Source organism: Syngnathus acus, chromosome 11, assembly GCF_901709675.1.
Source record: "Syngnathus acus chromosome 11, fSynAcu1.2, whole genome shotgun sequence".
Taxonomy (NCBI): Eukaryota; Metazoa; Chordata; class Actinopteri; order Syngnathiformes; family Syngnathidae; genus Syngnathus; species Syngnathus acus.
The window spans coordinates 5,650,219-5,674,343 of NC_051096.1; the positions used below are offsets into that span (position 1 = coordinate 5,650,219).

Consider the following 24,125-nt stretch of genomic DNA (forward strand, 5'->3'; position numbering starts at 1 on the left):
ACCCTGACCCCCACCCCCTAAAGTAAAAGACAGAAAGACACGTCATTAGGTACACATAGACGATATAATGTGATTTAAGAATTCCCTATGAAATTCTGCTTTTACTGGAATATGGAACACTGCATCAGTGTTTCTAATAATTTGCATCCTCCAGCAAGCAAAATACAACCACAAAAATAAACATGCTTTTAACTTTCATATCTAGAAGTACTCTGGACTTTGGGTTAGGTCCACTGAAATAGCTGTTTTCAAGCATACATGTCAAAATTAGAAAATGTTTCTGATGCAGGTTTAGTACCAAACAACGCATAAGAGCTTAATCGCGTGCAATGAGCGCTCTCTACTTGTAAGGACTGGAACTGGATCTCACAACAAGGCAATTATTTTAAATTCCGCCAGAGGGCAGTATTGCTATAGGAAATTTGAAATAAACCAGATTGAGGAGAGTTTAGTTCATGAAATTATTTACATACATTATACAGTACATTATTTTGGCTCGCTAGGTAATTTAAAATCTGATTGGTAGTGTTTAGGCAAGCTGAGAAGGTTCTTCTATGTCTTCACGATTACATTACATTAAAAAAAAAAGGAAGTCACCAATGTCTGCAGACTCAGGTTAATTAGTAGAGTCCAGCATTTGAAGCAAACATGGTGAAGCAGTTATCTTTTATTTCTGTACTAGATTTCACTTTGTGAACCTGTCTGACTTCCCCAACCTCAATTTATTCTCCTCACCTTTTTCCAACACCTCCAGGTCTCCATCCTATCTATTCGTTCTGATCTTCTAGCTTTGATGCGTCCTTGTGATGCTGAATCAATTTCGGGGTATTTCTTTGTGCTCTCTCTCTTTGTTCCAGGAAGCGAGGGTGACATCATGTTCTGACTCTGTAAATAAACTGAAAAACTGAGATGAAAAAAAAATGAACAGAACATTTTGTTTGGGAGCGGAAAGATTATTATTAAGAGGCCACTTAAGAGAAACACTTTCTGAGTAATCGAATGTGTTTTTGTGCAGTGGTAAATTAGTAGGTAGATGGGAGCAAAGAGAAATGGACTTGTCTGACACGATAACATACAAAACAACAAAACCACTAAAAGTGATGTGACTCTGATGGATTCCACTCTCCGCATTAGTGTTTTAATGGTTGTAATGTAGGGCAAGGAAGTGGGTCAAACTTGGTCATATTAAAAAAGAATGAAATGGAAAAAAAATCATACAAATAAAAAGAATCCCATTATATTAGTTTTATTTGGGATGGATGTTATCTGCATATTCATCTGCTTTTAATTCCATCTGTAGTTTTCAAACATGTAATTGGGAATTAGATGACAAACAGCATCACGAGACTTGACGCTGTGTGTATCCTTCATCAGTGGATAACAACAGTTCTTTTCATGGCAGTCAGTGTATCCGGGTCAGCTGGGCAGGAGATGCAGAATCCTGCAGCTGTATGTGTGTGTGTGAACAGCTAGTCAAAGTAGTACAAAGTATCTGCAGTGTGTGTTTTTTTTTTGTTACCAAAGGCTTATTTACTGCTGTTGATTTGTTTTGAACCACACTGGCTTAAAAAATGCATTGCAATTTATAAACTCCTTTTTTTTTTTAACATCAATCATGTTTTTAGATGATTCTGTTGTTTTGAATAATAAATGTTTTCGCCCCCACTTTGATTCACTTTTCTGTCTGTTTTGCAGCAGAGCTGTCATCTTAATACCCAATAGTTGTCTGCAAAATGTGTTTGTTTGCATTTTGGCTGCCCACATATTCTTATCTCCACTGCTCCATCCTGACTTGATTGCTGTGTTGTTGTTGTTTTTCCCCTCGACCAATTGTGCCCCTTTGGGAAAACAAACCACTTCCCATCTCATGTAGTTCTCATCCAGCTGCGTTAATGACAAGAGGATTTAACTAATTACTAAAAAATGTAGTTGTTTTAAAAATACCACGTTTGAAGCTGAATATTTTAGATCGCAGGGACAAAACTGTGAAAGTTGGAGCTGTTTGTTTGTTGATATTTTTATTTTCCTCGTGAGGCATCTGATCCTCTTTCACCTGACACCTCATGATCAAGAGACATTTATCAGAAGATAGTTACATAATATAACCTGACCCACAAAAGGATTATGTCCCAAATAAAGTGGAAGGTTAATGCATGTTTATATATCTTAATACTTAGGTCTGCACCATTGGGAAACACCAAGTTTATTGGTTGGACCGTGCGTGCGCTGCAAGCTGACCTCAGTGCAACAGCATGAAGCAAGAGTCAGGGGGGCGGGGCTACAAGTGTGCGCCCACTGGCTGCAAGAAGCGGACTGATATGCCCGAGAGCTCGCTCGCTCACAAGTGCGTCTGCTTGGAGCGGCTCTGGAACCCGAATGAGCGCTCCATTTGGAAGACTCGGGGATGACGCCAATATTCTTCACTGAACGGATGGGACATAGCTGAAAGCTGCAGACACTGTGGAGATCCGCATCTTCAAACATGGAGAAGATATTTGAGCGCAATGTTTATATTAGAGTCGCGCGCATGAGGAGGATGACAACCGCATCTCGTCCGCATGGACAACGCGCTGTTGCATCTGTGAAAAGCGCCTCAAAGCTTCCACGAGAGTGACTTTCGTGTCTTCTGTGTACTGGGAGGAGGAAAAAGAAAAAAAACCTCTTCATTGCCAGTTTGTGCTTTTGCAGACTGCGACACAGTTGGATTTAAAATTCTGCTATATTCTCAGGTAAGCATTTTTGAGTGTTTTCTGTTGAGAATTGGAAATGTAATTTTTTTTTTTTATTTGTGCCAAGCAAACTTCTCAAATCTATGAATGGAGTTTGATGGCGCTATAGAGCCACAGATGATGTCACAATAGCTTCTTCAGACATTACTTCTGGATGGTGTAAAACAACAAAATCCTTTTTTTTTTCTTCCAAATTCTTAACAACCAGTTGATATCGCAACAATTGTTATGCCAGTTGTTAGCGATCAACACAATACAAAGCTGAAGATTTTTGTTCGTTGCTCTTTAACATCTTTGAGATGGATGACAAGTGCGGAAATCCATTGTTTTCAGTTTTCTACAAAATGACACCTTTGCTTTGAGTGCATCATGTCGAAAACAGAATGTTCAGTCAAGTGTGACAGAAAGCATTTTTCTTTTCGTCAGTTGCAGATCATTTCTGATCCAGCTCAGGCATCATCATGGGTACCGTACTTTCTCTGTCGCCCGTCTCGCGCAAGTCAGGCTACTACGAAAACCGTCCCGGTTCGTTAAGCCACTACCCGAGCCTGAGCAGCCGATCTCTCAACAACCAGAAAGAGCGCGGCTTGAAGAGAGGCCAGTCCATCTTCCTCCCGGTGCTCACATGGAAACGTCTGGTGGCCTCCACCAAGAAGAAAGGGAACGCCAAGAAAGGCTCCAATGCACCACTTGGCCCGGTTGACCCTCTCAACAACAACAACAACCTAAACATCTACCAAAAGGATCCCGTGCTGCACCTCAACTACGAGAATGTGAGGAAGTCTCTGTCGTGCGCTAACTTGAGCAGCTACGAGGTGCCGGTGGGACTCGGGCTAGGGCTCGGTTACGGCCTGGGACTGGGCCACGGGTACGGCTGCATGAAACCACAGCAGCTTTCTTCTGTGAAAAAAATCCCGCAGGGGACCTTGAGCACGTCCCCTAAACGTGTCATCGTCCAAGCGTCCACCAGCGAGCTGCTTCGCTGCTTGGGGGAGTTCCTGTGCTGTCGCTGCTACCGCCTCAAGCATCTGTTGCCGTCCGACCCTGTTCTGTGGTTGCGGGCCGTGGATCGCTCGCTTCTGCTCCAGGGCTGGCAGGACCAGGCCTTCGTCACACCGGCTAACGTGGTCTTCGTGTACATGCTGTGTCGAGACGTGGTGGACGGGGATTTGGTAGCGTCGGAGCACGAGCTGCAGGCCATCCTGCTCACCTGCCTCTACCTGTCCTACTCCTACATGGGTAACGAAATATCCTACCCGCTCAAGCCCTTCCTGGTTGAAGCGGGTAAGGAAGCCTTCTGGGACCGATGCCTCGCCATCATCAACGCCACGAGTTCTAAGATGCTGCGAATCAACGCGGACCCTCATTTTTTCACGCAAGTGTTTGCCGAACTCAAAAGCGAAGGGGGGTGTGGTCCGCAAGATTACAGTCGGGTTCTGGAGAGGTGAGAGGAGTCGCGGAAGATGCCGACAGATGCAAGCTGGTTCCGTTGCCATAAGTATTTATTTGATGATTGCAACTTTGGGGTTGGTTGACAATTCTTGGATGGAAATTTGAGGCAAAAAAATAATCTGCAATTTTGAAAAGCATTTCAATTGAATTCTCTCTTGCCACATCCTCATGCCCTACTTTTTTTTTAAACCAACAGCAACCATGAAAAATTGAAGCACCATTTACCTCAAGAATCTTCTTGAGCGGACTTGAATTGCAGAACCTTTTGCTCCACCTGTCCCAACAAAAGTCTTGCACAGCATGTGCGAGGCCTCCAGTTGTCTCAGCTGCCTCTCGGGATCCTTCAGCATCCTCACGCATTTTTGGGGGGGGATAAATCAACATGCACGGCTCAGACCGGAGTACGCCATTGTCGCCGAGCACCGTGGCGGATTTCCAGCAACATCCAAGCCGATTGGATTGACATTTTCATCAGAGACTGAATCATAAAATGCGGCACAGACAGTTTAATCTGACTAAATTGGATATTCCGAGACAATGCCGAGCCATCTCGCAACACCGGCAGAGTGATGGATGGGAACAGCTGCACGTCGGTACCACGCCAGTCCTGCTGTGTGCTTTTATGGGTCACCTGGCCTGAGGGGACAGTTGCCTATTTTTACTCAAATTAAATTTACCAGGGAGCTTTCCAGAGTCGTAGTAGTTTCATATCCCGCTTTAGCGCCGACGCATGTGAGCGGAAAGCGTGACCGACTTGTGCCGTGGCCAGCCGCCAGGGTCATCAGCTGTTTAGCCCGTCCTGCGTTCCCCTGCTTCTTGTTGACAGGCCGCCGCAGCCCGGCTGCTAATTAGATTAGCAGATTACGACTCCCCAAATCTCTCAAGACCTCTGCCCCTTCTTGGCCACTCAATAACCCCCGCAGAGTCCGACTGCTAAATCCAGGCCGCGCTGGACGGCGAGTATTTAAATGCCCGGTCATGTGCTCTTTATTCAGAATAAAAGCGTGACACACGTGCACTGGTCAGAGTCCAATCTGGCGTCTAATGAGTGCACCGTACATTCTCATCCGTCATGCACAGGCTTCTTAAAACAGCGAGTTCATTCGTTTTAATGTGAGTTATGCACGACATTTTGATCATTTTGATGCTTTTCAGTGTTATTCGTACTTTGATCACAAAGAAGTTCATTTATAAAATGAACATAACGCAATGCCTGAGAAGCATCTTCATTCAGATCCTCAGGGAAAAAAAAAGTATATAGGCTAATTGCATCTTCTACTAAAATAAGTGCAGAGCAGTGACCCAGTATTTTTGCACAATACTTTACAGTATTCCAAAATCATATCAAATTTGATCTTAACACATATAAACATCCCCTTAGTGGGTAATCCAGCGCTAATCCTCCCGCCCAATCAGATGGAGAGGGAGCGAGGGATGACGAGATGGAAGGGGAGGGGGGGTCGGAATGCACTGAGATTTTGATGTCACACTCGCTGTGCAGTTTTTGACCTCCCGGCTCAGCCTTCAAATCCTCCTTTAACAAAGTGAAGGCCACATAGGCCCAAAGCTGCCTATTCCCAGCCCCGTTTGAGTCAAACCCGCCCGAGGGGGAGCTCGCATGAGTCACACCAGTCAAGCAGATAAGAGCGACGGCGTGATTCATAACCCGAAAGAGAGGCGCCTTTTCTTGGCCTTCAAATGGCAGCCATTTTGCTCTCATTGTTACTTCTGCACCCCCTCGCTCGCTTGCACAGTTTTGACAAGGACACTTGTGTCTCATCTGCCCCCCCCCCCCCCCCTTCTCCCTGCCGCCCCGTGTTCAGCTGTTCATTAGATTTGACACCCCAACCCGCCAGCTATCGTCAGGACAAGGAAGGGCAGAATTGTTGTCATATTTGTTTTTACTTAATGAGACTGGGGGATACATTTAAAGGTTACATCCCCAATTTGAAATCAGAGCATGGAAATGAGCAACACGGCAACTGTCTCCTCTTTCAATCCGTACCTGAGCAGGATCCGGTAGCTGCTCCTCCGATCCTTCCAAGCCAATTAACTGCCGTCTCAGCTGGAGTTGGAATTCACTTCATCCAATCAAAAGCCTCCTTAGAGATCGACTTGCAGGACAGGAAGCACACCATGTTTGTGGTCCCTCTTTGTGCATCACAAGGACTTGATGGTTGCTTGGACCTGAAATTTACATTTGTGGAGATGTGTGTTATTTATCCTAAAAATGCAAATTCAGAGATAAAAAAATAAAATAAAATTGCCGCGCACACAGTTAAACCCAAAGTAGGTCAGACTGTGGCCAAATGTAGTGTTCAAGTGGATGTTTACATAATCTCAAGGCTGGCGATTACACTAGTTAGTGATGATATAAGACTGTAAATTGTGTTTGAGGTATTCATCAAGTATTTGCCTTTGTCATTGTTTTTTTATCTTGAATAACTTTGGACTTGAATTTTTTTTTGTGGGGCAGAAAATGAAAATAATAGTAATTCGAAAGGTCACCAAATAAAACAACTCAACTAGGGTATGGTCACAAAAATGGTCCCAATTGGTTTTCTAAATGAGGAAATATTATTTAACTGTAACCATTTCCACTTTTAGCTGAACGTGATGAAAATGTGGAATGGTGTTGAGTTCGCACAACTCTGTGAGTTGTGTTAAATTATTGGACTGCTGCTGAAGGTTAGCATGATCGCCTTAACATGGTGACTGGTGTAAATAAGACGTTATGTAAAAAAAAAAAAAAAAAAAAATGGCAAGTATGAAGAAAAAAAAAATAGAAGTGATAGTGATGTCCTGTCGTAGAACGCATGCTGGCCGGTAGTTTAGAAATGTACTGTATGCTTTTTTTTTTTTTTTTAGCTTTTTATACATACTGAATTCTCATCTTAATATTTGTTGGCCATTTTAAAAACTCTTTTTTTTTTAAGAAGCATGTCGCCAACATCCAATATGACTGCTCATGCTTAGAAACACTGGAAACAAAACTATTTCATAGGTTACAGCTATTAAAATAAAAACATGTGATTTCTTCAGGCAAAAAAAAAAAACAAGTTATCAAATTGATCAAGTTAGCGACTATCAATGGCTTTTACCATCAATGCAGCAGATGGTGACACAAAGATGGTCATTGTACTTGTGGTGTTTGTCTCCGGCAGCTCCAGGGCAGCCTGCGTACACACAGATTGTTTCACAGTTACAGCAACGTTGGGCAGATGTTAAAACAAATATCTAAATATAATATAACTGCTGAATTTCAATCTCCCCCTTCCAGCTTGGTCCCTCTGGGTTTCCATGGTTACCTTCCTGGGTAACCTAAAACAAAGAAGCACATTAACTTGAATGAACTTTCACAAAAGTCACTAAAAGTGTGTGGCTAATAAAAAGAAAACTTGAAGACAATTTTTTTTTCTTTTTTTCATGATGACAATGTGGATTATTTAATAAAGTATGGAGCTGAAGTACAACTGCAGTGTCAATATTTTTTTTGTTTCAACACAAGTGAACTAAAACGGCCTCTGTCTACAATGAAGCTAATTTGTTTGCTAATGAATTCATACGAGACAAACCTTGGGCACTTCTGTTCCGTGGTTGCTTTGAGGAGGCCTCGGTTGCTCTTCACTGACTTTTACGAGCCTGCTGGGATCACTCATTTTGCAAACACACTCTGTCAATGCTTCCTAGAAAAGGATTAGGGTTCGCAAGACCTGGTAGCCAGATGTACCGTTCAATGTCGTCCATGCCTGTTTATGTCTCGCTGTTTGAATCCAATAACAGCCAGTTTCATCTTTTATGCCTAACGTAACAAACTTCCAATTGTTTTGTGTTCAAGGAACCAGTTCCACCAATTCAACTTCAAACATGAAGTCACACATGACCAGCACAATTAATCCGCCGGGAATCCTGTCGGCAGAATTAATTTGAGTTTGAGGAAAAGGTCATGAGAAAACTTGAGGTCAAAATAAAAATAAAGAATAAATAATAGTAAATAATAAATAACAGATTAAAATAAATGAAAAATTAAAACAGGACATTTTTAATATAATAGTTTTATGTTTTTTTTATTAACAAAAATATTTTTCCAATTTTACTTTTAGATATATCCTTATTTTTCATTCACTATAATAAATTTAAAGCGGAGCTTCTCAGGTTATCTGAAATGTTGCACCAGCTGGATGTGAAAAAAACGCAGCTCCTAATTCCCTAAATGGGCATTTAAATATCCAAGTTAGAACTCTTTGTCAAATTTGTCCAGATTAGTAAACATCCAGTCTGGTGGCATGTTGGTTTAGATGGAGCCGAGCGAATAGCAATCTGCCCCTCATGTTACTGTAATCTCCAACATGTGACCTCCCCTCCAGTCTGATAATGGAGAGATGCATGAAGGAAAAAAAAACCCTGCTGGGCTCTCCAGAGCAGTGCTGGGTCTGCCCTGAGAGGATTTAGGGGCAAAAAACACAGCTCTGGGACACATATTATGCTAAATCCTCTCCAAGTCATTACGAAATTCTAATTGCGCGGCTGGTAATCCCTAAAGAGAAGCAAAGCAGGTGCCAGCCTCTCCATAATGGAATTGCATGGCGCTTAAAGTGATTGCATCAACAATCAGCCAGGCCTGATCAATTCGATTAGAGCTCGACGACTCGTATTTGTATAACGTGAGGAGATAAAGAAGAACGCATTCATCATTTTCTATCCACCTGTCGAAAAACAGAACAGACTCCAAAGTTCTGTTCCTTGCATACAAAAACAAGCTAAGAAGACATTTTAACTTCCCCAAGAGTCGTTCACACATTCATGAAAGACAGTCACACTGATGTGAGGACCGTTATAGACCATCTTGCAAGGTGTGAATTGATGTTAGAGTGTCTGAGAAAGGATGTCAAGAGACTGATAAGTGAGTAAGAGTCCAATTAAACCCTTTCAAGGTGTTGGACTGTCGTTAAAGTCAGAAAAAAAAAAAAAAAAGGAATGAATGTCAAATATGATCTGGCAGTGTGGCTTCCATTTGCAAAATAACAAATTTTACCTTTAGTCTTGCGTGATATGTTTTTTTTTTTTTTTTTGCATTTTGATACCAACGTCTGCAATCATTCGGATGTAATCCTGAGGACACCAAAGGGACAAGACAGGAAATAACTCATGCGTCGTTTAGTCCAGTTTTCTACAGTCGGTGAGCTCCATTGCATGTTTTCAACGGACGCTTTGGATTACAGATAAATCCGACTGTTTGTGCTCTCGTCTAAACAACCGGGATATTGTATCTGAGTGGATTGCGTACAGGAAACCCCAAAACATTAAGTCAGTGTATTTTAGAAAACAGATTTATTTAAAAGTCATTTACAGAGCGCACCGGGGATTTTTTTATCACTGGGAATTCTAACGCACATAAACTGTTTGAATAATTTATTCTGTTCACTTTTATTTCTGTTACGAAGAAAGCATTTTTTAAATGCTCAAACCTATCAAATTTGTGTTGTATGACAGGATGAAATAACTCTCTCACTTGACCGGAACCAGTAGAATAAAACCATCTTTGCTCTTCTTGAAATCAGCGTGAGTTTGGCCCGCCTTGGTTTCCACGGTAACAGTCTTGGGTTTGCCTCGCATGTTTACCCGGATGCCGGACGGACACACCTTCACAGCTAACGGTGTTTTTCTTACACTGAAAGACAAAAAGATATGATGGCTGTCAATATTTTCCGTTACCTTCTCAAGTCAAGTCACTGGACAGGCTAATATTTTATATTCTACTTATCCTTATTTGACAACAGCACTGTCAGTTGAAGATGATCCAGGAAGTCGCTGCTTCCTGTTGGCCTTCAGGGACCCCCCACCGCCCCTACCCACCCCTGTGGCAGACACAAACTGGCACAACACGAAACTCAATAGCATCCTTATCCTAATGAATGAATCCTCTACTGTATCCCTCGACATCCCAACGACGCTCTCCCTTTTCCATCAATGGCTGCATTTAATTCAAATTGCAAAAATCTCTGAAGCCGACCAGCTATTATTTGAATTTGGTGACTGATATCGAGGATAAACCAGATTGGCAACGGAGTCAGTTTCTCCTGAGATAAGCTTAGACAGAAGCTTCACATTTTCAAAAGGTGAATTATAATTAAAAATGACAAAATATGTAACCTACTTATCGTGGAATGGTGACAGCAGAGGAGCAAAATGGAAAGGACAGTCTATTAGGTACACCCAGCACCATGAAATTCCAACAGTACCAACAAGCTGCTCATTTTCTGATTCTACAAAATGATTGCAGACAGAACCAATTAGAGCGTCCATACCGCCTCCACTATTAGATCCCACGTGTTTATAAATGAAAACCTCCTCCCCTCCTGGTGAGTGGTCATGTCATGCGTAATTGCTCCTTGGGAAGTGCGTCAACAACATGGACAAATTCAGACAGTTGCTTCGTGTGAACGCCGCAGTTGGTCGCTTTGACGTACACATTTACACATTTAACTGGAGGTGTTGGGAACGCTGTTGGAAATAAAAGACAAAAGTCCAGTGAATGTGATCAGCTCACAAGCAAAACACCCCAATTGGCAGCTCATCAAATGGAATTCATTCATAAATAATGGGCCATAATATGACTGTTGTGTTTGAGAGGAAGTGAATCATAGTTAACGAGCATTCACCCAAACCTTTTTGGAAAATTATTGGAAAAATTAAAGTAAAAATTCAAATTAAGTAAAAATGTATAAAAATAAAAATAAAAATAAATAAAACTAGCTGAAATAGATAAAAAGTGCAGTGGTGACTATGATGCAAACAATGAATCGCTTGTACAGGACTGAATCTATTCTCTCTCCAAACATGACCTGCACTGAGCTGAGCTGAGTCCACATCCAGACAAGAGTTGAATAATTTATCGCCTCCTAGACAGCGGCGGAGACAGATTTGGGGTGCAAAGACGGCACCTCAGACCTCCCGCTGCCACCAGCTCCACCTCTTCATCTTATCTTCCTCTCTCACCCTCTTGCAAGCCTGCCGGCCTCCATCTTTCTCCCCTGTCACTGCCTCTAAGAAGCTGAGTGCAGCTAATACAATGTGAATATGTGCCTCTGGCGCCTCCATGATGGAGGAATCACTGGCTGTTTTATTGGCGCCTGGCCCGCCAATGTGTGGCCAAGCGTAGCCAGCGAGCAGGTTGCCAAACTGTTATTAATGTCGTTTGTCCTTTTATGGGCCAATCAGATCAACTCGGAGCTTTATGTAGAGTCGGGATAATGCGGCATCGCCGATAAAAATCAAGGTGATAAAAAAAAAATTCTTCATCTGCCCACACAAATTGTAAATTAGCTGTTTTGTGTGGATTTTTTTTTGGTTTTTTTTGTCAAGCTCTTTGTGTTATGACGGTTACTCCCAATTGTCCCACTAACTGATGACATCACCTAAACAGATCTAGAACATTTTGACAGAATGCTACAAACTGTAACAGATCAGACACTCCATCAATCTTTTTTTTTTTTTTTTGTGCTTCAGTGTTGCCTGTTTCCTCCCCAAACTTTATGTCTCAATTCAATGTCATCTTCTTCAGGTGTAATTGGGTCTCAGGAGGGAATCAACGCGTCACAAAACTGACAGCGCGGAACAAAATGTGAGGCAGGTCAAGCCCTGCAGCGTCACGACAAAAGAAACTAAACGAAAAAAAAACCTCTTTCCTGCCTTTCTTTCATTGTCACTTTTTCCTCTGGGCAGTTAGAAAGCCACTCGGCAACAAAAGCATCAAATGTCTTCAATTTAAAAGGATAGTTAATTTATCACTTTGCCCTCGAAACTATCACCAAGGCATTTCCGTTCCAGCTACCAAGTATTGGCGTCATTCATCAATTCAAACCAAGAAACAATCTGCGGCATTCTGGGAAAAAAAAAAAAATTAGTCATACGTGGAGCAAACTGTGACCAGTGACATATATTTTGCACAAGCCCTGAATCATTAACAGTAGGCTAAGTATCATCGAGTGTGACGTGTTCCTCGTGGTCGATCAATTCTGAAGACCAGAGATTAAATCTAAGAGGACATCTGAGTCATCTTGAGAGGACACAAAATTGAATAGGAGGCCGCATGATTTGGGTCACGTGCTGTGGTTGATCTGTTGATTGCAGATGATTTAAGATTTTCTGAATTTTTTTTTTGTGTGGGCTGAAATTTTAAGCAGATGACAGCACAAGGTTTGTTTTGATTCAGTTTATGTGCTCACTGTCCGATTCGGAGCGGAGCCAGTTGGGTCAGTTTTTACTCGGTGCGCACGTCATCATTGTGCCAATTTGTCTGAGGTAGAATTAGTGCATGACTGACGATCAAATGCACAAAGAGGTGCTTTGAAAGGGAAATTGCTTCGAGGTCAGTAGCCAAATAGTTTTATTTTTGGGCGTCGGAATACAGAAATTTTATTCATACAATTAGTTGTGCATTTGAGAATGTGCGGTCTAAAATAATATGAATCCAATTGACTTCATTTGCTTCACATGACCCACCGAGTTGATGAGAGTAAGAAATAGGTCAGTGTCTACTCACTATTTACTTCCACCTGAGTTATAAAAGCTGTTGCCATGGTTACTCACCATATGATCAAACCCGCATTACTACTGATCCTAATCCATTAAATCAAAAGTTGGAACTAGCAGAAGATAGAAGTGGGATTTGGGCAGCAACTTCTCGAGGTGGGCCGGACAGACAACCACTGAGGGAGAAAAAGCAGAAAGGGGAGGGGGGGAGCAAAGAAACAGAGGAGGCTATTTCAAGACTAGGATAGCCGAAAAAGTTCATTTGAAAAGAGCATATTCGCCCACGTCCGCTTTAAGTGCCGGTCAGCCAAAGAGGTCAGACATCAACAAGTCTGTCGGTGACCAAGCGAGCAGCATGTGGGCAAGCACATAACAAGATGGCTCACATATGCTCAGAGGTAGGATTGGGTTTCTCAGAAAAGGGAGGGCTGACCCAGAAGATGGTAATGACTTTAAAGGCATCATCCATATTCATAAATGATCATCTAGAACATGAGAGACGTAGCTTGGGGAAGGGGGGGACTACGAGAAACTCGAGTGCTGGAGAAGTTGATGGAATGACCAAAATCCCCAAATCACCTTTTTAAAACAGCGAACTTGAGCTTGTCTACTCGGCTGGGACAGATCATAGTCTAAATCCTGCCCTGAGCCTTCTCATACTCTCCCAGCTGTCCCAGCAGATGGTCCACAAGTTCAAACTACGACACTCCCCCATCCCCACAATACACACCACTTCTTTGCAAATATACACACACACACACACACACACACACACAGACGCACATTATACATACCAGCACACGAGACGTCCATTCGTCATGCTCTCAAAAGGAAAAGGATATTTAGAGATACAATTTGTAGTACCCTAATTTAGTTTTGGTTAATGTATTTCAGTATTTTTATTCTTTTGGATACATTTTATTTATGTATTTTATTATTAATTTTTTATCATCTATGGTGGTATTGCATTTAATGTGCCCTGCTTTAAAATTTTAGCAATTAATAATTAATGTCACTATCCAGTACGTTTTTATTTGTAACTGTCACTTCCAATTCCCTCTGAGTGTCATCTTCCGAAAAAAAAAAATGCCGAGCCAGCACTTTGGTCTTCGGGATAAATGATCGCAGAATCCTACTCATAAATGATAGTGATTGCTTTTTTTGGCAGTATCTCGTTCTTGGGGAATGCGATCACAATGCACCCTATGGTTAAATTTAGTATGGACTGTTCCTTGAGACAAGCACTATTTCTAACAGCGTGCTGCCATTCTGGGCCACGGTGATAAGAGAAACGAGGTGATAGGAAGAGAAAGCCAGAGACAGATAGACAGAGGTGATGGGATGCATGCTGTGGGACACACGATTCGCAGAGGGAACACCACGTACTTCCAAGCCACGTTTGAAGCTTAAAATGATGCCTTCAGTGACCCAATTTTATACAACCCCGCATCTCAGCTGCCACATAAACACACATAGTACATCTTCTCCTCACATTATAGAATCTTCTTTTGTCCAGCCCGGACTTTGTTTGCTAAGTTTTCTTTTGCTGAGCAGCCTAATCAAGGGTCACGACCTTCTTCATTCACCACAGATGGTGCCCACAAAGGCAAGCAAGGTGGAGGGAGGCGGAGGGGGACGGTGAAATTGACTCCCACCGCAAAGAGCAATGCAGCTGCCGCAATGATCCCAAGTGAACAAAAAAAAAAAAAATAGGATCATCTCAAATCGGGCCTCCCAGACAACGAAAAGACATAAAAAATCAAATAACCCGGTCACGAGGGAGTCAGCTCGTTTATGTAGCGATGATAACGACGTGCGAGCGCTTTTCGCGCCGGAGGCCAAGCAATGAAATGTACAACAATCTGCATGGTGGGGGGGAGAAAAACAAGCCGCATCTTCCAGTGCTTGCAATCTCATCTATAAACAACGTTCACATTTGGATGCGATAAATGTCATTCCGCCGCAGTAATTCACCACAGGTGTGCACACATGACAGTGATGAATACCAACAAGATGATTTGCATATTGGTTACGTGACATTTATTAGTGGAGGCCTTTGAACAGGAAAAGAGGACAGAATTGAGTTTCAAAATAAAACCAACGGCATCACTGACCGTGTAAAGTGGTCCACCAAGGTTCCCACCAGTTCGCCGACCCGGTCCTGGTTGGGACAGAGTTCCCCGTATTGGAAACACAGAAGAACGTCATCCTGCGAAGATATGTGCAGCGCCACCATCTGGTCTACTCCGCTAGTCACGCTCAATCCTGTTAGCTGTGAATATAAACAGAAAAGCTATTTTTCCAATAATGGGGTCAACTGTGATTGATGTTTCTGCCTTGTCAAACTTTTGAATAATTGATTTCTTTTTAACGACCCGGTGCTGCTTTCATGCAGCTTTTACGGGCAATTGAATTGCTCAAGCAAGATTGTTGTGCATGGATTGAAATAGTGTAAATCTTTTTTAATATTATGCTATATGGGAAAACATCTCCTGCTCTGAAGGCAGTACAGAAGTCTCTAAAAATTGCTAGGTTTTGTTTTCATGGCTTTAAAAGAACAGTAAAAAAAAAATCATAATAATAGTTGCTAAGTATAGAAACAGTCGCTAAGTTTGGATCACCGAGTAGTCGCTCCAGGGCCTAGCTCAACCCCGGTCGTCAAGGTAACAAAAACAGGACTCAACATTTGCATGAGACGGAACCGACTTCTCGTGTAAGAACATCAGAAGTATTTATTTATGATGAAGACAAGAAATCTCAAGCTGTCATTATCAATAATGCGTATAAATCAAGGATTTTAATACTTACAGTGTCCAAGGGAATTTTCTTTAAGATCTTGAATTGTTTTTTTGGCTCTAATTTATAAAAATACTTGTCCGTCATGAGTAAGCCGCGGTCGGTGCTTTTGTTGAACCTGTTCACCTAAAAGGGCACAAGAAAAAAAAAAAAGGTGCAGTTTTATATCACTTGCATAATGTTTGCGAATGGGCTCATTTGACAGAAATGCAAAAGCACAAAACAAATTGAATCGAATTTTAAAGCAGCATTTCGATTTATGTGTCCGCACTCTCCATTGTCCTTGATATGGAAAAATGCAGCATATCATCCACTGGGAGATGATAAAAGCAAATTCAGCAAAATAAAAAAAACAGGGCTTCAGCTGACTGAGGATTATTCCTTCTGCTTTTATTTGACTTTTTCCGGAGACTCGAGAATGCTCAATTTGCAAATCTGTTTGTTCAAGCAACCAAATGCGATTCATTCACCTTCCTACAGAAGCCCGAGAAGAGAACTTGACTGTACTCGTCTTTGTTCCTCAGCTCCCGGGAGAAGTGAGCGAAGGCGGAACTGGATTGAGGGCAGTCTCGCACCTGCAGGAATCAAAGACGGGTATTATTTTGAAAATGCATCTCATTAGCTACAAGAGGGGCAGTGTAATGGCATGCAGTCCAAAAAACTAAAGTGCTATTATATTGTCTTAGCGAACATCAGCAGCTGCCCATGATGATGCTTATGCGGCTGGGTTGATAATTCTGGCGAGAGTCTTTCGACAGTAATGGGGGATTTTATTGCCTCTCTCACTGCAGCCAATTATATATATATATATATATATTATTTTTTTTTCGTCGTGCTTCCAGGGACACACACTTACAAAAATTACACAACGTACATCAACACACATTACAAACACAATAATGAGTTCCATTATATTAATTATTACATTAATTATAAATAATATAATAATGATTATATTAATATTAATAATCAATTTATATCTGGAGAATTATTTTCTCTATTAAATGCAATCAGTTGCTTCTGACCCAGAACTTTTGCCCTACTTATTTTGTATTAGTACCGCATTGATTGGTCTTTGTAGAATTAAGCCCAATCACGTGAAGTCGGCGGCCTGAACAAGACTTTGGAGTCACGAGCCATCTCAGACACATGGGAGGAGTGACTCAGGACTGTGCTGAAGTCATGCTCACGCTCCCTCAACTATAGCCAGCAAACAAGCTCGGATTAGTTACTAAAAGAACAGAGTGTGGGATTCATTGGAGGGTGGGCGGGGGGGGGGCGCTCACAAGTACCTCAGTCACATTGTTTACTTGCTGGAGTTGTCACATGCATAAATTCACAAGAGATTATTGCTAAGTGTAAAAAGACAATTAGATTCCATTGAGCAAGAAAAGTGCACGTGGAATAAGAAAATGTCATGAAATGGATTTTCATCGTCGCTGTCTTTCAAGTCACAAGGATGTAAACAGGATTCAGTAAAAGGCCACGGGGTTTCAAGAAAACTCATCGAAGAGCATTGATTGATAGGCCCCCCTCTAGTATGCAAAAGAATCTCTGCCAAAGTTGTTTTTAATATGCAATATATTTTAATTAAATCATTTAAGTCTGTTTTTTTTTATTATCCTATATCCACGCACGGTATTTATGTTCAAACTGCACATAATATTACCATGGCTTTCAATCCTTTGGAATACAATGGTGTTATTTCTGATGAACACTGAGGCCTACTACGCTACTGTATTTCAATCCTGGTCATTACAGCGCTACATGTAGAGCTCAAATTTTGCTTATTGCAATCATGGCCCTTCAGAGTTGAGTGCCACCACTGATTATAGAACTTTCTCCATATTTTCCTTACATTGGCTAAGTAGTCTCCCTCCCAGGCTCGACAGCAGCCCCAGTCTTTTCTCTCCCCGCCGAGAGTAGTCAGAGCGGCGACTTTGGCTCGAATCTCAAGCATGTCTGACGGCGGGATTTTCTTCACCATCTGTCTCGCCCACCACCTAAAATCAAAATGTGTTTACTTGACGATTGCCCAATTTTGTGAGTAAAGTAGAAAGACCTTTTCTGACCTGCGATGCAACATGACTGTGATGATGTGAAACTGTGTCAGAGCGGCAGGTGGAGTCGGCCACTCGATGCTTTTTCCGTAGTCGGCCATGTTTCTGACATTGGCGAACCGCTGCTCGACTTCTCGGAAGTGGGCCTTGACCTTGTAGCGCTTAAAGCAGCCCGTGATGGCATAAATGGCCCTCAACCGCCGGCACCTCATACGAGCGAGAGCTCCCCGCCATACCTATGTGAAGTTTAAAATGGAGAGAGCCAGTTTGCGGCATGAGTGCTCCAATTCAGGAAAGACTTCTGTGTAGACTCATCCAACTAGGTCATCAGGAGAAGAAAGGAGATGGTAATTTTATCATAAGTAATTGACTTTTATGTAACTGCATCTCATTAATTATCCACATAACTGCCATAGAGGATGAAGAGATTCATCCAAAGTTGTGACAGTGAAGCAGCAATGGCAACACGGCTGACCTTTTGTAAGAAAAGCACCAGGATGGGGATGAGGGCAGCTCGCTCTTGTTCCAAAGTGAAGAGAGATCGAGGCGTCCGTACAAAAAGCTTGGTGTGACCGTAGGCCACGTCGTCCTGGAAACCGTGCTGCTTGACGATGGCCTCCACCGCATCCCGGTCGGACTCCATCAGGTGATTGGGCCAAGTGTATTCGCATGTCATTTTATACCTTGAGTAAAATGGCATTGTTTGGATTTTTCTTTTTTTTTTTTTTAACTCAGATTAGGGAAAAAAAATAAGAATGTCTCTTACCTCTGCAAGAAACGAGCGTAGGGCTGCCTGTAGGCGAAACCCGCCCTTCGCACCATGACGTTCTCCAGAAGACCCAGATAAGCCACCTGATGTTGGCAGCGAGCATCATCAAACAACAACGGGGACTTCAACTCGTTTGGTTTTATGCATCTCACGTAGTACGGCTCCTGCATCAACACAAAGGTGGGTCAACTTTCTAACTTTTTTGGTGCAATTTGGAAAGCCTGGCTAAGGAGGTGCAGAAAAACCTTGAAGATGCTTTCACGTATTCACAGCGGGATATGATAAGGTCAAGCGGTATGTTAGCCTTTAAACGCAGAAAAGGACAAAATTGCCGTGGCTATAATGTACGCCGTGCATGATGATGAGCAGCAGTCGTACGTCAGCACGCTCAGAATAGCTCAGTGACTCACCAAAAAGGTGGCAAGACATATTGACTCGAGCAAGAAAGACCATTTAGAGTCTTCAGTGAACATGACATACTTTTTCATTGTGTTTAGAGAAGTGGGAAGAGGAAGTACCTTGCAGGCCAGTTTATCCACCAAAGCCACAATGGAATTTTTGAAGAGGGTAGCTGCTGTAAGCGGGCGCTTGGTGACCTCCGTGATGCCGAGTTGACCATCCGGCCACATCTCCTTCATCACTGGGTTGGAGCTTCAAAAGCAAGGGGAGCAACATTTTTGAGGAAATAAGCCAGATGGGTCAAAAGGAGACTTGGCGTGTTTGGTACCTGTGATACATGAGGCGCTTAAAATCTTGGAAAAGTAGATCTTTGTTTTTTTCCAAAAAGCCCTCGACGGAATATCTGTGATAAAAAGATTTATGGGTAAAATTAATTCAGATGGATGTAGAGCTGAAGAGTATTTAGAGAAGACTCAAGATGATCAAATTAAAAGAAATGAGACACAACTTACACATCATGACCTAGTGAGTGATTTCACGACTTGGTTCCAGCCGACTCAAAGTATTAAAAGAAACGCTTAGCAGATTTACAAAACAGGAACGCAACTCTTGGGGTGGCAAAAAAAAAAAAAAAAAGTGAACCGTCTACAATTTAATCCGTCTGCTCCTTGCAAAATGTTTGGGTGGCTTTCTGAGCATCAGAGGTCATGATGTCACTCCACAGCAGGAGTTACATAAGATGTTCATCAAACCAGCTGGGGTGCATGCAAAATATATATATATTTATTTCTCATTAACAACTCTGTAGTAAGAAAGCGCTGTGATGCAAATTTACGAAAATTCAGAAAAAAATGTACCACAATGTGACAACACTCAAATTATCAAGTCGTTTGTGTCGCATATTTGCCGATACAACACAAGCCTCAACTCCCCGAAAACTTTTTTTTGCAGTCACTTTGGAAAGGTTAGCGGAGGTGGGAGCACACATTTCCGGTAGGAGAGAAGAAGAAGAAGCACATGAGAACAAGTCGTGGCATTCACTTGAAAGGACAGGTAGATTGTAGAGGACATGCAGGGATAAGGTCAGATGCTCTCTGGAGATGAGACGACGGCTTAAACTGAGGAAAGTGAAGGTCAAGGTCGGCACAGAGGAAGGAGGAGCCCCAGCTGACATAAATGTGAGATTTTAACTGCATAAGATTGGACAGTTTGTATCTCAAATCATCTTTCCTGATTAAAATAAATGGGAACGACATTAATGCGTTCCAGTCTTCCCAGCTTTTGTGCTGCTCCTTCCGGTGTTCCCGCCTTAGCCACCTGGGGGCAGTATAACTCAGCCAGACATATTCTCTGTTTGTTGAAGGAGCAAAGGATTCATCAGGTAAACATGAGGGGAAAAGAAAAAAAGGATGGGTGAAGTAGGTCAAAGCTTGTGTGTTTACAGGAAGCTGGGGTGGATGGGTATTTTGTTCTCAAAGGGGTGGAAGGTATATTTAGACAGAGTAAAGCTTGACTCAGATGAGATGAGATGAGATGGAAAGTGGGCTGCGCCAGTGACATATCATGGACATGGCCCTGACCCTGTCAAATCGTGGCCGACAGAGACGAAGATTCATCGCAGTCCATCTTTATGATCAAGTGTTTCAGTTCTTTGTACAATTTTTCTTCTCAAGTCAAAGCATCTCCTTCACCCCCCCTTCGTGATATATTAATGTCCCTTCCCCTCTCAAGATTGAGGCCAGTACACGTGACCGCTGTGATTCTTCTGAAACCAAATCCACAGTCGCACTGATGGCCAAAGGCCCCATCTGGCCTCGCTGACATTTACTGTACATCAGTGAACGCATTAAACAAGTGGAGCAGTTAAAGACATGCAGCCAGAGCTGTAGTAAATGTAAAATAATCATAAATAAGACTGTGAATTTAGATCCCAAAGATCCTGCACCATATCAATGCTTCATTTAATATGTAGACACAGCTGGAATAAAGTCTGATCGAATTTAATGGATGCCACATCGGCGCTTTTAGTTTCCCATCAAACAGTAATAAAACTACTAAAATGTTTCTGCTGCAAATGTCCTGGACTGACCTCTTAATAGGATCATGTGGATTATACCCCTGAACCCGGCCTCCATTTTCCAGCCCGGCCCAAAACACAAAGGTTAAATACTCTATAAGGGCAACTCACGTGACGTCTCCTGCATAGTGGCGGATTCGAAAGTGCTTTTGGAAGTCCATGGTTTTGTCAGTAGGGGTGAGCTGTAAATGGAAAGGTGAAAAGTGTCACTTTTGAACCATCAAATGTGAAATAATTTTTTTATTTGATGGTTTTAGCCCAAACTGAAGGCAGAGTAAAGAAACTCTGCCCTCTTGTGGCAGAAACTAAAAACTGCATTGATATTTGAGTTTGTTTATAAATTTGCCTCATCTAAAAATAAATCTGAAACAAAGGTGTATAATTTTGAAGCTCACCTTTCGGGATGTGTAGTGAGGATGTTGTGCTAGTTTGACGTCCATGCTGTCCAGGCAAACAGTGTCTGTGACTTTACCAACAGTGAGACAAGCTTCATCCAAAATGGAGATGATCCCTTTGTGCTGCTGCTCCACGAGATCCACGATAATCTGGTTGTTGAAGTAGTCAATCTGTGTATGAAAAAAAAAAGATTAGTAAAAATGATTGTTTTATTATATATGTTAATTTTCTGTCCCTTACATGTTGCCATTGGATACCCTCTCGATTATATTCGGCTTGTTCCTGTTGGAGGATCAGCTCGATGAAAAGTTGCTGCAGTTTTTCGTTGCAGTAGTTGATGCAAAACTGCTCAAAACTGGCCCAAACAAAAATAAACAAACACCCGAGCAATATTAACATCAATTAGTCATCATCTTATATTGAAAGAGCGGAAACACTCCAACCTGTTGTTGTCAAATATCTCAAATCCGTAAATATCCAGCACACCAATGACGGTATTTTTCCCATGAAGCGCCGGGTTGTAATCTTTGACCTCGATGATGTCATTGATGCGTCCGACAATCCACCCAAAAAGTCTCTCATAGAGAGCCTATAATGAGAAAGCGGCAGGTTCATCGAACTGGATAGCAAATCAATCAATTAATATAAGGCACCTTGCTAAAAGCATCCCGCCCAAAACAGGCCTCTTCTTCCGTGTGACCTTTCTCAATGACCTCGCCACCGCCGGTGGCTACGGTACGAAACAGCAAGCTCTTCACGACACTGTCGGCGTCTGTTCCCGTCAATTCTGCGATGTGGTTCACAGCTTCAAGGTCCAAAACTTCAACATTCTCACCATCACCCCCAAACTGGATATTACCCTAAAATAAAAAAATAAATGCATTCCAGTAAATTCATGTTAAGGGCAATATTGTTTTTGAAGAACTTACAAGATGGAGGATGGAAGCTAGAATTTGATAAGTTGAGTGAATTTCCTTTTTGGAAAAGCCAATCACTTCCAGGGCATGAACGACAGCTTTGTGGCTTGACTGATCGCTGTTCGACGTCTACGGAAAAAGAAATACAAATAACAACCGAGTTGATATTTTTATTTCATTCATTCATTATGACGCAACAAAAAAAAAAAGGGAAGCATAAATGAAATCAACTCACAGAGGCCGCGGCTCCCTCCTTAGTGTACACATAAACACTCGGATCATTTTGCAGGTGAAACGAGGCGATGGTTTCATTCGATCCTCCTCGTAAAAACTGAGGAGGGGGGGTGATCAGATTTGCTTCTGCTAGCATGAATGGTTTGTGCAGATGAAAATTTACCTGGTAAAATGCATGGAAGTTCCTCTCCCCTTCTTGCTGGTGAACCACTCTGGACTTCAGGTCGTGCAAAAAAAAGGAAAGAAAAACAAAATGAACTAAAGGAAAACATCATTAGCGAGCAGAACTAGCGGCCACTCTCACCTTCTCCAGTAAGTAGTTGTTGATGTGACCTCCCATGGGGTCACCATTGAAATTAAAGTTGATGTCCATGTACTTGCCGAAACGGCTGGAGTTGTCGTTGCGATTGGTCTTGGCGTTCCCGAAAGCTTCCAGGACACAGTTGGACTTGAGTAGAACGCTCTTCACGCTTGATTGATGTGCATAAGAAAAATAGAAATAATTATAATAAATATAACAAAGTCAAATCAATACTTTGAAACAATTTGATCCCTTGCTTACCTTTCAACATCGGCTCTCTGACTTGGGTTTGTGATGGCCGCAATGTACTGCATGATGTATTTACTGGCTTCTGTTTTCCCGGCACCGCTTTCACCTAAAAGGAGCGTAATTATTTCACAATCTTAAAATATTGGTTAAAAAAAAAAAGTGTTAAATGCTGACCTGATATGACAATGCAAGTGTCTTTAGCTCGTCTTTTCATGGCCTTATAGGCGGCGTCGGACACTGCGTAGAGATGAGGCGGGTTCTCGTATAGCTCACGACCACGGTATGCGGCGATTGCGTCTTTCCCGTAGATGTCCATTTCTTTGTACGGGTTCACAGAAACCACCACGTCGCCGATGTAGGTGTAGATCCGACCCTTTTCGAACCTGTCCACAACAAACATGACCTTCAAATTACATCCCATGTATATAAATAATAAAATATAAAAAAATAAATACATAAATAAAAAATAAAAATAACAGAGCTGCACCTAGTTACAGGTTCAGAGAAATTTGGCCTTACTATTCAACCTATAGTGTCGTGCTGTGATGCCAGGAAATGGCACAACAGTGGGTCGTCACTGAAAGCAGGAAATGAAACTTATGTCACAGCCCGATTGTTGAATCTACTGGCGGGTTAAGTTGAGTTGATCGTGGTGACCAAGTCTAAAATTGCTTGACTAAACACAGCACAGACACTTTGTTTTTAATTTTGCTTAAGGTTCCACAGCCTTCAGTTGCAGATTCACACTGAAGGATGTTGATATTAGTACATGTCCGACTTAAGATTCGTTTGATGCGCTTCACATTTAAAAGAAAGATGTTGCTAAATAAACATTATAACCAAAAGTCATGTTGTGAGCTGCACTGGAGCATCACGCAAAAATATATTTTTAAACTCACAAAACAGTTAATGTAAAGCCATTCGTGGCACAATGAAAATCTTTACATCACTCGCTTCCTCTTCCTCAGTCTAACAGTACTCACCTCAATTTGAGATTGTCCATAAACTGCTCCATGGTCACCTCATCCAGAAGCACAAAGTCTGACTTGCCAAACTCGAGGCCTTCCATCTCTGCCATCCTTTTGGCCGGATTCAGCAAATAAGATCAGAACTCAAGACAGACGGATAGGGAACAGAAAGTGAAGTTACAAAAAAAAAGAGAAGTATGGCTGACTTCTGAGCAGACGGTGACGGAGGCGTGGTTGCGATTT

The 24,125-nt window shown here is 42.1% G+C and overlaps 2 protein-coding genes across 2 annotated transcripts; one reads left to right on the forward strand and one right to left on the reverse strand.

Annotated features, from left to right (window-relative positions):
* Window positions 1-836: 836 nt before the first annotated feature.
* On the reverse strand, window positions 837-24,125 carry myo1g (myosin IG). Its single transcript, XM_037264556.1, has 25 exons — window positions 23,898-24,125; window positions 23,089-23,297; window positions 22,927-23,020; window positions 22,669-22,834; window positions 22,528-22,581; window positions 22,366-22,461; window positions 22,143-22,259; window positions 21,867-22,073; window positions 21,657-21,802; window positions 21,454-21,568; window positions 21,213-21,383; window positions 20,929-20,999; window positions 19,069-19,143; window positions 18,860-18,992; window positions 18,339-18,505; window positions 18,048-18,255; window positions 17,585-17,808; window positions 17,371-17,515; window positions 15,983-16,087; window positions 15,525-15,638; window positions 14,831-14,988; window positions 7,757-9,852; window positions 7,283-7,502; window positions 6,187-6,368; window positions 837-885 (listed from the first exon to the last, which is right to left on the reverse strand). Exons 1-22 carry the CDS (start codon window positions 23,990-23,992, stop codon window positions 9,690-9,692), a joined length of 3,033 nt encoding a protein of 1,010 aa, XP_037120451.1. The 5' UTR covers window positions 23,993-24,125; the 3' UTR covers window positions 837-885; window positions 6,187-6,368; window positions 7,283-7,502; window positions 7,757-9,689.
* On the forward strand, window positions 2,306-7,652 carry si:dkeyp-92c9.2 (uncharacterized protein LOC571482 homolog). The gene is made up of 2 exons (XM_037264564.1): window positions 2,306-2,729; window positions 3,156-7,652. Exon 2 carries the CDS (start codon window positions 3,191-3,193, stop codon window positions 4,175-4,177), a length of 987 nt encoding a protein of 328 aa, XP_037120459.1. The 5' UTR covers window positions 2,306-2,729; window positions 3,156-3,190; the 3' UTR covers window positions 4,178-7,652.

What these genes read in the sequence shown, in the direction of transcription:
- si:dkeyp-92c9.2 (XM_037264564.1), top strand. Translation starts at nt 3,191, where the DNA reads ATGGGTACCGTACTTTCTCTGTCGCCCGTCTCGCGCAAGTCAGGCTAC.
- myo1g (XM_037264556.1), bottom strand. Translation starts at nt 23,992, where the DNA reads ATGGCAGAGATGGAAGGCCTCGAGTTTGGCAAGTCAGACTTTGTGCTT. An exon ending in AGGGAGACTACTTAGCCAAT is followed by an intron (nt 16,088 to 17,370) that starts GTAAGGAAAATA and finishes TGATTCCTGCAG; the next exon opens with GTGCGAGACTGCCCTCAATC. An exon ending in AGAAAATTCCCTTGGACACT is followed by an intron (nt 14,989 to 15,524) that starts GTAAGTATTAAA and finishes TTATATTCACAG; the next exon opens with CTAACAGGATTGAGCGTGAC.